This window comes from Chenopodium album, chromosome 22 (assembly GCF_948465745.1).
Source record: "Chenopodium album chromosome 22, dcCheAlbu1.1, whole genome shotgun sequence".
NCBI lineage: Eukaryota > Viridiplantae > Streptophyta > Magnoliopsida > Caryophyllales > Amaranthaceae > Chenopodium > Chenopodium album.
Genome location: NC_137855.1, coordinates 34,031,542 through 34,045,751, shown reverse-complemented (window position 1 = coordinate 34,045,751; position 14,210 = coordinate 34,031,542). Strand labels below are relative to the sequence as shown.

The 14,210-nt window shown below is 36.1% G+C and overlaps 1 protein-coding gene across 1 annotated transcript; it reads left to right on the top strand.

The window, feature by feature from the left end:
- Positions 1-3,932: 3,932 nt before the first annotated feature.
- On the top strand, positions 3,933-6,242 carry LOC145605145 (CASP-like protein 2A1). Its single transcript, XM_081661172.1, has 3 exons — positions 3,933-4,235; positions 5,163-5,280; positions 5,763-6,242. The coding sequence occupies exons 1-3, from the start codon at positions 4,033-4,035 to the stop codon at positions 6,036-6,038; spliced, it is 597 nt and encodes a 198-aa protein (XP_081517298.1). The 5' UTR covers positions 3,933-4,032; the 3' UTR covers positions 6,039-6,242.
- The last annotated feature ends 7,968 nt before the right edge of the window (positions 6,243-14,210 follow it).

Sequence of the window (14,210 nt, the reverse complement as noted above, 5' to 3'; positions counted from 1 at the left end):
GGCTTGACATCCGAGAGATAGCACTCCCGAGCTGTCTTCTGGTCCCCATTAAGGGAACCGACTGTGCCATCATCCCTCTCATACTTAACGAGCATGAGGGCAGGAATGATGACGGCCTTGCACTCGTTAAGAGTGGGTCGACCAAAGATGAGGTTGTAGGCAGTAAGCTCTTCAACCACGAGGAAACGGATGGTCATATGCCGGTCGTTTCCCTTTTTCCCCAGCCGGATGGGTAAATCTATCCGTCCGACTGGGTGCACGAGTCCTCCCCCAAACCCTACAAGGGTGTGAGAGACCTCCATCATGCTGTCTGGCTTGTACTTGAGATTGGACAAGCATTTGAGGCTGATAAGGTCATAGGAACTGCCTGTGTCGATCAAGATTCGACCAACCAGTTGGTTGGCCACTTTGCACTCGATGACAACAGGGTCATCATGCGGTCGACGGACTTTGCCTCTGTCCTTTTCGGTGATGATGACCTCAGGGAAGGCGGATGTGCTTGCCGTCTCTCCCTCTTCAACAGAATGGATCATCTTTTTCAGATGATCCTTGGTGCCCCGAATAGTCGGGCCACCCCCGGCGAATCCGCCTGCTATGGTATATACTGGATCTTCATCGGTGTCGGTACTAACAGTCGGCTGGGGAGCCTTCTTTTTGGACTGCCCATGATTCGCCTTTGAAGTCACTTTGGACTTCACATAGCACTTTAGCTGTCCTTTGTCGGCCAGACGGTCAAGCTCTCGCTTGAGACTGAAACAGTCGTTGGTGTTATGACCGACGTCTTCATGGAAGTGGCAATGTTTATTTTTGTTCCGATTTTCAACGGAACCTCTCATTGGAGTCGGCTTCTCAAGAGTTAGCCGGTTCTTTATTTCCATCAAGATGGAGCAGCAGTCCTTGTGGAATTCGTACCTTGGGACGTACGGTTTCCACTCTTTCTTCTTATTCTGGGCCGGCTGATCAGAGTTATCAACGACCCAGACTTGCTTTTTCTTTTTGCTCTCTTCCGGCTTGGGAGCCGGCTGAGCAGGCCGACTCTCCTTCTGTCGGTCGGACCTCTTAGAGTCCGACTGTCTGTTGGAGGAACAGAGCTCGGTCGCCTGTATATAGGCTTCCGCCTCTCGCAGCGCTCCCTGCAGAGTGAAGATTTGCTTTCGGACAAGTTCGTACTTAAATGTAGAACCGTCCTTTAGACCTTTGAAGAAGTCTGTGAAGGCGACCTCGTCAGATAGCCCATGGATCTGGATTCGGACCAGATTGAACCGCCTGACGTAGGAACGCAAGCCTTCTCTATCTCCCTGCTGTACATTGCCAAGATCAAGGCTTGTCTTCTTGGCAGGGATGTTCATAGAGAAGTTGGAGGCAAACAAGAACGCAAGCGTCTTGAAGCTGTTAATGCAACCAGCCGGCAAGTTGCCGAACCACTGTTGGGCTATGCCCTTCAGCGTGGCTGGAAAGCAGCGACACCATGCGGCATCATCCAGCCCTTGTAAATACATGAGGTGGGTGTATGCTAGCAGGTGATCTTCTGGGTTGGTGGTCCCATCATAGGCTCCTACCAACACATTTTTAACCTTGGCCGGCTGTTCGGCGTCGGTTATTTCCTTAGAGAAAGCAGAGGGTTGATCTCCAAGGTGCTGCAGCCTAAGCTGCCAGTCCATGGGCTGATAGCCGCATGCCGCCTGTCCTCCAAGGAAGACAGGCTGGATGTAAGGTTGAGCGGGCGTTTGGTACAACGGCTGGGCCATGTACTGAGCCTGCTGGATGACATGAGGTCCAGCTTGAACCCTGGGGCTGCTTACTGGAGTCTCATGCGCAGATTGTGAATACCTCAACGAGGTATGCTGGAAGCTGTCATGGTAAGTCGACGTTGAGGCCGACTCTGATAGCTCATTCCTCCTCTGTTCGATGTAGTGTCGAGCATCAGAGAATGTTTTCTTGTTACCATCTGGCTGGACATGCCGAATGGCTTTCCTTGTAACCGTTTCTGGAAACCGGAGTCTGGAGAGGTCAAACTGAGGCCGAGCCGGTTCCTTGGGATGAGGAGTCGGCTGTCGGTCCCTGACCGATTTATTCTTGCCCATTTGGGCTGACTTCTTGACCGACTGTTCCTTGGCAGGAGTAGCCGACTTCTTGTTGGTGAGTTGTTTAATCTCACCACGGAGAGTGCTCACAAGCTTCATGAGCTCATCTCTAGTTACTGGATCTGACCCTTCCGCGTGGGTAGAATCAGACGGCTTCTTCGAATGTCCGGCTGATTTGCCCGGAGCATTCTGAGAGTGAGGGCGCTCCCGCTTTTCCTTGCTGCGGACGCGCCTGGAGATGAGAGACCCATCTCTAGCAGTATAGGTTTCGACGTCACCATCGTCACCTGAATCATGGTCCGTCTGGACCAACACTTCGTCCAGGGACCGATTGGTCTCTGGTTGTTGATTAGTCAAGAGTGGCCGATTGGTTTCTGGAGGCCGATTAGTTACAGAAAGTGGTACAGTTTCCAAAGAGGCCATCTTAGAGGTACTTTTCCCACAGACGGCGCCAAATGTTTCGGGGTTTTTTGAGTCCCTTGGGAGAGTTACAACACTAAAACTGGATGCTCGCTTGGATGCCTGTACCTGCAAAACAACGGAGCACCGAATGGTCGGTGGTCCGCCTCCGAAGCTTAAGTTAGTCTAAGTCCGAAGAATAAGGTGCGGAATGTAAAGGGTTATCTGCTCGGTCCGAGCTCAGGTGTACTGTTCTCTTGAGAGAGACAGTTCTGACAATGATTAGTAATCACTTAATATTCCTCGTAAGGAGTGTCAAAAAGAACGTAGCCATAAATGTGGAGATCATCTCCTACTTATAGGCTTCTTGAAAAACGTGCACTCCCTAGGGTTTCGTGCCCTAGGGAATATTTACGCGGCTTTTGCAGACCTCGGGATTTGGGCCTGAAAGCCGCCAATCCCAGGTCCTTTTATATGTCTGCCACGTGTCGTTCCCTGAGAGGTCCAAGGTGGCGCCCCTTTCAGTGACACGTGGCGGACTCTGATTGGGCCAACTAGCCTAGGGTATTTTTACCCAAATCAAATCTTATACCAATTCTAATAAACCTAACACCAAACTAAAACGAAATGTAAAGAAAATGATGTATAAGAACTAAGATCTACAATAACAAAGAGACTCATCCTACATTTATTACTGAAATGATTCAAACTGAGATTGGCCAGAATCCAAAATACTCGATCCAAAAATTGAAATTGAAATGAACTGAACCAAGATAGAGCTAATTATAATTGAAATAGACTCGAATATTAACCTTAACTAACCAAAATGATTGAAACAAAGATAGATTAAACTAACTAAATTTATTTGAAATGACCTTCAAAAAGTTTACCGTACCCTTTTTCGCCCAAACAATTTTGATTATATCCGGATCTAGGTTCACATGATCAAACTGATCAATATATCCCGATCCAAATTTGACTTGACCCAAATTTGATCTATACCTAACCACATATAATCGGACCCAAATTTGACCCCCATTTAAAGTGAACTTGACCCGACTTGATTTGATCGGCGTTAGGATTAAATGATCCGCCATTACCATACCCGATTCAAACAACCCGACCCATTGTAGATCAACACAAACTGTACTCCATTAGGATACCCGACTTGACACCCCATCTCCAATTCAATCAATCAATACCAACCGGATAACATTTATTCGTGCATATATCCTAGCATAACTATTCAATCAGTTGTTGAAGATTGGCAACCACACAATGCACAAAGAAAGGTAATGAAATGTACGCAAGTACATGGAAATGCGTGGTATTACAATATCACATACACCATAATGGCAGCAATTTAATGCACACCTAACTTGCACATCATATAATTCATCTTGTTTTAAATACCATCAACTACTTTCAGTCTACTTCATCCTCCTAACTAGCCAGCTAGCTAACTCAGTGTACTAATAACATACAATACAAGCAATTCAAGTAACAAGTAACAACAACAACATAATTATTGTTCATTTGAGGAAATAATATGGCGGAGAAGATAATACCGAAAGGAGGCGTTGTTACCACCACCGACGATGAAAGTGGTAGAACCACCAGTATGCGTACTGCCGAGACGTTGTTCCGGTTGCTACCAATGGGTTTGTGCGTAGCTGCTCTTATTGTCATGCTAAAGAACTCTCAGACTACTGATTTTGGCTCTCTTTCCTACACTAATCTTGGTGCTTTCAAGTAAGTTAATCTACTGCTTTTGCCCTTTTTATCATTGATTTCTTGTACTTCTTGTGCTAGGTTAGAGAAGTGAGCAAAATAATCGAATTTGTATATTATAGGATCACTTTATATATGTATACGAAACAAATAAAAGCTTAATCTGATTGTTGAAGCCCTAATTGGTTTATATATTCGTCATATATTATTTGTTGAATACTGCCAATTTGATACGAATAATTACAGTGACATAACATTTGACTTTTGCATAGTCCAAAAATTTTATGATGCTAGATTTGGTTAGATTTTGTAACAAGAGAACAAAAACTCAAATAAGGTACTACATAGTTAGGTTTTCGGGATCTATTGAATGACTATACTAGGTAAATATTTCTTTTTGTAATTGAATAAAAGTTTAATTTGTGGAATTAGTGAATGAAAATATTTTATCATGCTCTTTAGAAAGCATTCAATTCTCAATTATTACAAGTTTTGAGAAAACTTTGCAAAGAATCAGTTAATTTTTTTAAATTGATATAAGTAATTTGTAATTTCTACAATCATATCAAAGATGGATCTAGAAACTTTGTATAGAGTGGGTCGTATGAAGTGACAAGTAAGAACAATTTTTTAACCCCCGGCCTATTGCTTTAGGATTGGCATTTTATTTAAATACGAAGTAGAAATTAGAAACCAACTTAGCCAGCTTTATGTTTCTATACGAATACAACAATTTAATGTATACTCTAAAATATTTTAGGCATGGTGCGAGTCATGGCCTCAGGCCTGGATAGGCTTGTCCAGCGGTTCTTGGATTTGTCATGACATAATAATTTGATTTTGACCATAACAATCAAATGTTGCACTATCTTGTGAAATTAATGGAATAGATAAAATTGAAATAGTACTAAAGTAATAATTGTACTTGGTAAAAATGATGGTATGCAGATATCTTGTTCATGCAAATGGCATATGCGCGGGTTACTCCCTCCTATCCGCAGTGGTTACAGCCGTTCCTCGACCTCCCACCATGTCTAGAGCTTGGACCTTCTTCCTCCTTGACCAGGTTGGATAATATCAACCAGTTTATTTCATGTTCCAAGATTTAGTACTTATTTATCTATACTATCATACATGCCATAAAGAAAAATCAATAACAAACCGTTTTTTATATTTCATAAGCTAAATTCTTTTAGTTATAGTAATGGATGGAATTCAACTCGACATGATTAATAATAATTTAAAATTTTTAACATGTATTAATAATGGTCTAGTGGGTAACTTGCTACCCAGTGGATAGTTGTATGTAGGTCCTGTTCTGTTCACCTTATTTCTACTTATTTCAGGGTTAATACCTTAAGATAAGGTTTGAGAAGTTATGATAAGATAAGTTCTGATAAGTTGTGATAAGGGTTAATCAAGGCTACCTAAGTTTAATTTATAACTAAAATAAATTCTAAGTAAATAAGATCAAGATAAGTACAAATCAGGTGAATAGATTGGATTATTATGCGCTTCTAATTACCTTAAAAAATTGTGTACGTGCAGCTGTTGACGTACATAATCTTAGCGGCGGGAGCAGTGTCAACTGAAGTAGTGTACTTAGCATACAAGGGAGACACAGCCATCACTTGGAGTGCAGCATGTGGTACCTTTGGAGTGTTTTGCCACAAAGCAACTGTATCAGTGTCCATTACTTTTGTAGTAATGTTATGTTATGCTGCTCTTTCTCTTATCTCATCATACAGGTTGTTTAGCCGCTTTGATCCACCTACTACTCATTCCGGCAACAAGGCTGCTGAGATGGATGTCTTCCATACTTGATTAATTAAGGCATTCGATCGATCGATCACCAAGGTACTGAAATGGATCGGATGCCTTAGCTTCCATGACTCCATCATATCATCAATGTTTATTAATTATTACTAGTCTTTTGTGTAGCCTTTTAATGAAGATGTAATGGACATACAAAAATCCTTGTGTATTCATTTGTGTTAATTGAATGTTTGTGTAGAACTTTGATGACTAGCTACTTGTTATTGGATCGGATAATATAAGCTAAGTAGCAGTATCCCATTCTAAAAACCACATATTGATATAGAAAATTAAGAACATCCATTGTAAGAAATATGACTACTACAGAATGCTATAGCATTAGAATGGCTTATCTGATGAAATTGTCGTGGCATGACAATAAATAACTGCCCTAAAGTCAAATTTACCCCGTACAGTATATGTGGACTCGTAACAATAAACCTCTAGGTTTACATCTCCAATTCTATGGTGTAAGACATATAGCTAGATTGAGAACAGTACACTATGATTAATGTCCAACAACTAGAGATTATATTTTTGTTGTTTCAAATAAAAAGAGATTATATTTTTGTTTAACATTTTTGTATTAAAGAAGAGGAGGAGTAATACGTATAATTTTTGTGCGTCTTGATGAAGTGGAACAAACTCCATCTATCTATCTATCTATACTATATACTAAAGCAATCACCAAATAGGACACTTGGCACAATATGAAAAAAAATTCCTACAAAATACTACAAGTATTTTGTTAAAAAAAAAAAAAAAAAAAAAAAAAAAAAGAAAGGTATATCTATGAATTTGTATCAAACAATTTGAAATTTATTTTAACACAAAAAATATTTATATAACATACAAAAATTTTAAGGGACTATTTTAAGAAAAAAAGATCACATATAAGTCATCGTTAATAAATCTTACTCCCTCCGTGTTTTTTAAGTGATACATATTGACCGGCACATAGTTTTAGGCAATTTAATTGACTTAAATAAAATAAGGTAAGTGGGATAGTGGAGTATTAAAAAATTGTTAAAGAAAGATAATGAGGTTAATAGTTTATTGAAAAGTAATGAATGTGAGAGGAAAGATATAATAAAAAAGTAGTAGTGAGTTTGGGTGGGGACCATGAGAGAAGAGAGATATAATTTTTTTAATATATTGTTTTGCCAAAAAAGGAAATGTATCACTTAAAAAAACACGGCCGAAAATGAAAAATGTATCACTTAAAAAAACACGGAGGGGGTACCCTTATAAAATTGTGCATATGCACAATCCCAAAACTAGTTGTGTACTTGTGTACCAATTCAAATGTCCAAATCCAAATAAGGAAGTCTTTCACGGAAAAATTCACTAGTGACTTGTAACTTGATCCAAACTTGACCTAATAGCAACAATTGATTTGTTCCAATACATTATGACCTGAACTCTTCAAAATGCTATAATCATCAATAACTATATACTAAAGGCGAATAAAATATGACACTTATTAAAATTTGTTAAATAATTTCTCGCCAATTTTTTTATTTACTTTTTTTTGCCAAATTATCTTTAGAAATTTAGAAATTTTAAGTTCATATAATATTTTTTTTTTTACTTTACTAATACGCATTAACATTTTTGTAACAACTTATAGAAAATTAAAGCAAAGTACTCCGTGTATTATCATTATTCAAAAGATATGCATAATTTAATATAAATTTGTACGGAGTATAAATACATATTATATGGGTATATAGTAACCTAAAATGTATTACGAAGTACGAAGTTTTTGTTTTAAAAAAAATAATGATCTATGTTATACTTCCTCCGTTTTCTTTTAGATGCAACACACACTTTTTCACGGTATTTAAGAAATGTTGGGTTCACATGATATAATACACTTTAAAATGGGATGAGTGGTTGTTAGGAGTGTAATTTAGTGGGCCATGTGCTTTAGATAAGGGAAATAGTATAATTTTTCCCTAAAGTAACTTTCCTTTTATAGTGTGTTGCAAGTATTGTGACATTTCCTTTTTAGGGAAGTGTTGCAAGTAAAAGAAAACGGAGGAAGTACTTTTTATAAAGTGAAAAAAAATTACTAAAAAAATGTTGAAATACCAATTTTGTAACTCAGTGTATTGCACGAGATCGTAAACTAGTTTTTCCTCTAAAATGCTATTTTTGTAGAAAATGAAAAAATATGTATCAAATAATTTGAATGTTTTTAACATATAAAATGTTTTATGAAACATACAAAAAATTTAAAGTACATAAGCAACTACTTTAAAAAAACAAAAAAAAAAATTCACCTAAGTCATCGTTAATAATTATCACTATATGAAATCCGTGCGATGCATGGTTTTTTTTTAAATTTTTAAAAAATAAATTTTTTTTAATTTATGTGCTAAAATTTGTTATATATTTAGATAAAATTCATACTATCAAAAGATAATATTTTATATATAATTAATTTAAATTTAAAAATCTCTTTTGTCAATTTTGCTTTCGTGGTATTTGAATTATTTAATTATAAAAGAAATTAATAATCTCTTATTTAATTGGCTAAAACTAAAATTTATAATCCTACATGACGCGCTAAGAAAATTAAATCCTACGTGACTATCTGAAAACTCGGGAAAAAAACTCCCCTTTATATATATATATATATATTAGATTATGAAACCAAACCTAGTTGTGTACTAATTTTTGAACCACGCATGCACAAATCAAAGACAACCAAATAATACCCTTCAATCATGTGATCACAAATCATCACAATCACAAATCACCACAATCACAAATCATCATTTTGCCTTAATCATGCACGCACGGCTAGGCTTAAAAAGTTAAAATGGGTAGTGATGGGAAAACTCACTATAATCGGCAATGATAAACTCAACCTATACCTCACCAATAAGGTAAAATTATTGACCCGTAAGTCTGTAACTTGATCTGAACCTGACCAACTGTTAATTGATACTCCTTCCGTGTTTTAATAAGTGTTATGCTTACTAAATTCAGCCGTATTTTAATAAGTGTTACATTTCCTTTTTTTTTTGGCAAAAAACTACATTAAAATATTATATCTCTTTTCTCTCGTAGTCTCACTCAAACCCACTACTACTTTTTTTTTTTTTTTTTTTTTTTTTTTTTTTTTTTTTTTTATAACCCCACTATCTTTCTTTACAATTTTTTAATACACCAACTACCCTACTTATCTCTTATTTTATTTAAGTCAATTAAATTGCCTAAAATTATGTGACAGTCAAACTGTAACCCTTAAAAAAACATGGAGGGAGTAACTGATTTCATGCAATAGATTATAACTTGAATTCGAGCCTACACTCGACCTGATAGTAATTGACAACTACCTGACAACGATCCATACCCGAACTAGTACCCGACCCGATTAGAACTTGAAAAGGATTACAACCCAACACAACATGTACGTTATTGACACGAGTCGTGGTGATCCGTAACCAGACTTTACTTGACTTGTCATTGTTATCCCAACATGTCATTGACTAGACCTAAAACTAACATGATACTAGATATCAACGTGACCCGCTTTTCCTAATAACCCAAAACAAGTTTAACCAAAATTAATCTTGAGCTTAATTTTATGGGTTTGCATGTATTATGTGACCTAAGGGAGCAACATATTATGTTGCTGTTGCCCTCTCTACAAATATTCTTGGAGTCCACGCAGCAGAAATGACGAAGAAGAAGCTCGTTGACTATAGTATCGAGTTTATGATTAATAATTATAGTATAGATAGGGGTGCTTATGAGATGAGACAATTCGCAGGCTACTCGAGTCCGACTCGAAATGTTGATGAGTTAATTTGAAAACTCGTGGGTAACTCGAATTCCTTTATAAAATATAGAAATAAATAAACAAATAAAATAAAAATAATATTTTATTTAACAATTATTTTTTACTCCGTACTATAATAATTTTTTACTATAATAATTCGAGATTTTGAGTTAGTAAATGTACCAAACGAATTACGGCAAATTTTTTTTTTTGGAACATAGACTTTACTCCGTATAAAATTATAAGTGCAATTTTCAACCATGCATTCAAAGTTTCAAACATGTCATTTTCTTAAGTCAAAAAATGGTAAAGACACACATTGTCACATTGATGATAACTCGCCTAAAATAGGCACTCTAACAATATGTTGCATACCCACCTAATTACAAACCCAAATAACCAATAAAGCTTTCTTTATTAGGAAGTTTTTACAAATAAAATAATCAATAATTATGAAAAGCTAATTAGTTCACATGTAAGCACACCATTTAGAGGGGCAGGTTGAGTAGTTGACCCAACTACCATCACCTTTTTTATGCAATAGTAATATAATTGTGTGGATTTTAGGATAATTCCAATTTCTATTTTACATATTTGTATTTTTCTTTTATTTTATTGATTAGTAATGTAATTAATTATTTTTACTTTATAATTTTTTTGGTGTTGCTAAACACTTCCAAAGTTCCAAGTTCAAGTGTTCAAGTTCAACCCCTAGGAAGTAGATTTTGTCCGTGACTTTCGCATGCAGCAGTTGGGGCTGAAAAAGGTGAATAGTACCGGCTAATGCCGGTCAATGTCTGCTACCCTACGCTTTCCCGGTTATCGAATCTAACCTCACCTCCTTATTACGTTACGTTAGTCGTTAGTGTACTTTTGCATTTCAATTCTTACTTCCTTATACAACCGCGTCCCCTACTTATCCTTTACACTTTTATTATACTGTGGCTTCTATTCACTTAATTTTAGATATGTCTAGAGGTGTCAATTCGGATTATCGGATAAAGTTTGGGTCGGATCTATTCGGATCGGTCGGATATATTCAGTTCAAACTTATCCTTTTATTCTGTTTCGGGTTGGGTCAAGATTTGTCTAGTCCATATCGACTTTTGGTCGGATCAACTTCAAATCGGTTCTTATTCGGTGCGGATAAAATCGGATCGGCTTCTAACGGGTTTGACAGGGTTAACTTCGGGTCGAATGACTATAGCTCGGGTTGGTTTTGATTAGGTTGATTTCAATTATGTTATGATTGGTTTAATTAGTAAAGTTGATTCACCCTTCGACCAATTTTGATTCAGATACTTTTCGTATTTGACTAAATTTTGGTTGGGTTGACCAAATTTAATATTCAAATAAGTAAATTTTTAAAAGTAGAGTAATTGTTGTGTTTTTTTATCTTGTTATTGGGTCGATATCAGGTAATTCATGTGTCATTTTTCCATATCGTGTCATTAATATATGTTTAATTAAATAAAAAAGGTAAATAATATTTAGGTTTAAAATTATGGTTGAATTGAAATCATGTCAACTCAAATCATGTCGGGTTAAAAACGGGTCAAGTTAATATCAGTTCGGATAAAAAGTAGATCAAATTAAATCGGGTGTTTGTCGAATCAATTTCGGTTCAGATTGAGTTAAGGTCGGGTCAAATCGGTTCGGTTTGAATTTAGGTCTGGTCAAATCGGTGCCAGATTAAGTTCTAATCGGGTCAAAAACGGATCAAGATTGAGTTCAGTTTGGTTACAGATTTGGTTTGGGGTTTGAGTTTCTTGGATAAAATCAGATCGGTTACAGTTAGGTCTACATAAGTTACTGTAATCAGATCGGTTTTTGATATTATACTACATACGTATGTACATGATGAAGAGTGCTAATTGTAGGCATAATATGAAAGGGTGCATCTAAGCTTGGTAAATTAAAGAGTCTTACTTAATTTGGTCGTTAAATTAGCACGCATTGGAATGTTGATTATACATCATACTAGCAAGACTAATTTAAAAGTATTAGTATCGGTCAAATTCATGTTAGGCAAATGAATATGTTCGTTGTTCCCTTATTAGGACTTTGAATTTGTAAAGTTACAATCAAAGTCAATTTTTTGCACTAATGGTCATTTCATCTTCCAACTTCTCCATAACTACGTTGACTATATGGGTTGTAGTTTGTAGCCCACAATTTGACTTAATTAACGTAACGAGGTTGATGCGGTGCTTTTTCATTATTTACCAACAAACCAAGTTAAAAACCGTAGAAAAACAAAGAGCATAAAGATTGAATTATAGACTTAGGGTCTGTTCTCATTGACTGAACTCAGCTGAACTGAACTGAACTGAACTGAACTCAGCTGAACTGAATTGAACTGAAATGAATATTTTATAAGAGAAGGAAATTAGGAGCTGAACTGAACTGAACTGAACTGAACTGAACTCAGCTGAACTGAACTGAATTGAATTGAATTTCAACGTAAGAGAACAGGCCCTTATATATCTAAATAATAATGTTGTTTAGTTTTGTAGTAAATGTTATAAGTAGTAGCTCTAAATGGTAAGGACTACGAATAAATAAAAACTCAAAGAGACCTAATTAATGTAAAAGTGCTAAGTATAAGTACATAATATACATTAAATGACACACAAAATTTTTATTCAGGGTTGAGATGAGTTGAAACACATCTACTCCGTATTTGTCAACTTTATTGGTTACACAATTTTATTATCATCATCACTTTTTTTTTTTTCTTTTTTTTGACAACCACAAACTAAAGAAAAACACTAAATAGAAAAGCTTAATAAATCTACTCTACATCTAGTAGCAATGTCATGTGCCTCAGCCACTTGATCCCTGCTAACTTTCCAGATTAGACAAGTTTGAAACAGTTGCCCTTCCTGCAATAAGTCTTGAATTGTCCATAGTAGACGCACTTCCCTTCTTCTCGGATGTTTGATCAGTTGAACTATAGCAAGAGAATCAGTGAACAATACAATTCGTCGTTTTCCTTTCATTTGGGTCCACCTTAGAGCAGCCACACAAGCTAAAAGCTCGGCATGTAGAGGGGAGAGGGCTCTTCCATAATCCCCACCACCTGTACTAAAAGCTTGGTTATTCACTGAGTAAGCCCATCCCGCCCCTGCATTCCCGTCTCTCTTGCTCCAGAAACCATCCACCTTGATAACCATTTCTATCCTTGAATCTGTAGGGGTATTAATGTCATCCGTGGCACATCCTATGTTGACCCGCTCAAACCCCGGTGGGAAACTATGTGCCAATGTCTCTTTCCCTCTTATGACATCTCCTCCCTCTTATTTGCGCCAAACCGAGAGTTCTTTCATTGCCAGATTGTAATTCCTAAACAAATCTACCAGATAACCTCCTTCATTTCGAAAGATTCTTCCATTTCTTGTTAACCAGAGGCTCCAAAGTACCCCAATAAACGTTGGTACACGGTCACTCTTCTTTCCATCCTCGCTATGAAAAAGCAGGATATAATGTTGAATCCAGTGTCTCAGAGGAGTAGATTCATCAATTTCTGAGGAGATATGCAATGGGCAATTATGCCAAGCATACCTCGCAAAAGAGCACATCCTAAAAAGATGCTGAAGGTCTTCATTTTCCATACCACAAGAGTCACAATGATCATCAATATCAATTCCCCTCCGGGCTAAATTAGCCTTAACCGCCAATCCATTCATCACCAGCTTCCACAGGAACAAACTCTATTTCGGTGGGATGTTTAGCTTCCAGATTAGTCGGTAGAAGCTATGCTCCAGACTAGCATCTTGTTGCCCTGATAATTATCATCATCACTAAAAACAACTGAATAACATTTAGTTAACTTAATTAGTCAAAACTATTTTTAATAACATTTATACTTATCAAAAAGATTAGTTAGTGTTAGGCTCTATTCACTTCACCATAAAAAAATAATATTAAGTAAAAATATTTTCAATTCGGTAAAGATAAGTTCAGTTCAGTAAAATTAATTTCATTTTAGTAAAAATAATTTCAATTAAGTAAAAATAAGTTCAATTCAGTAAAATTCAGTTTTCTTAAAAAAGAATTATAATAGAAAATCAGTAAAAATAATTTAAAGCCATGTTCTCTTCACCTTAAAAAAAATAATATTAAGTAAAAATAATTTTAGTTCAGTAAAAATAAGTTCTTTTCAGTAAAATTAATTTCAGTTCAGTAAAAATAATTTCAGTTCAGTAAAATTCAGTTTTTTTTTTAAAGAAGAATTATAATAGAAATCAGTAAAAATAATTTCAGTTCAACAAAAATAATTTCAGTTCAGTAAAATTAAATTAAGTTCAGTAAAAATAATTTAAATTCAGCAAAAATAATTTCAGTTCAATAAAAGTAATTCAGTTCAGTAATATTAAGGTGAAGAG

Bases quoted from the DNA above. Each gene is read 5' to 3' on its own strand.
- LOC145605145 (XM_081661172.1), top strand. From the start codon at position 4,033: ATGGCGGAGAAGATAATACCGAAAGGAGGCGTTGTTACCACCACCGAC. The intron at 4,236-5,162 runs GTAAGTTAATCT...GATGGTATGCAG, and splicing joins ACTAATCTTGGTGCTTTCAA to ATATCTTGTTCATGCAAATG. The intron at 5,281-5,762 runs GTTGGATAATAT...GTGTACGTGCAG, and splicing joins CCTTCTTCCTCCTTGACCAG to CTGTTGACGTACATAATCTT.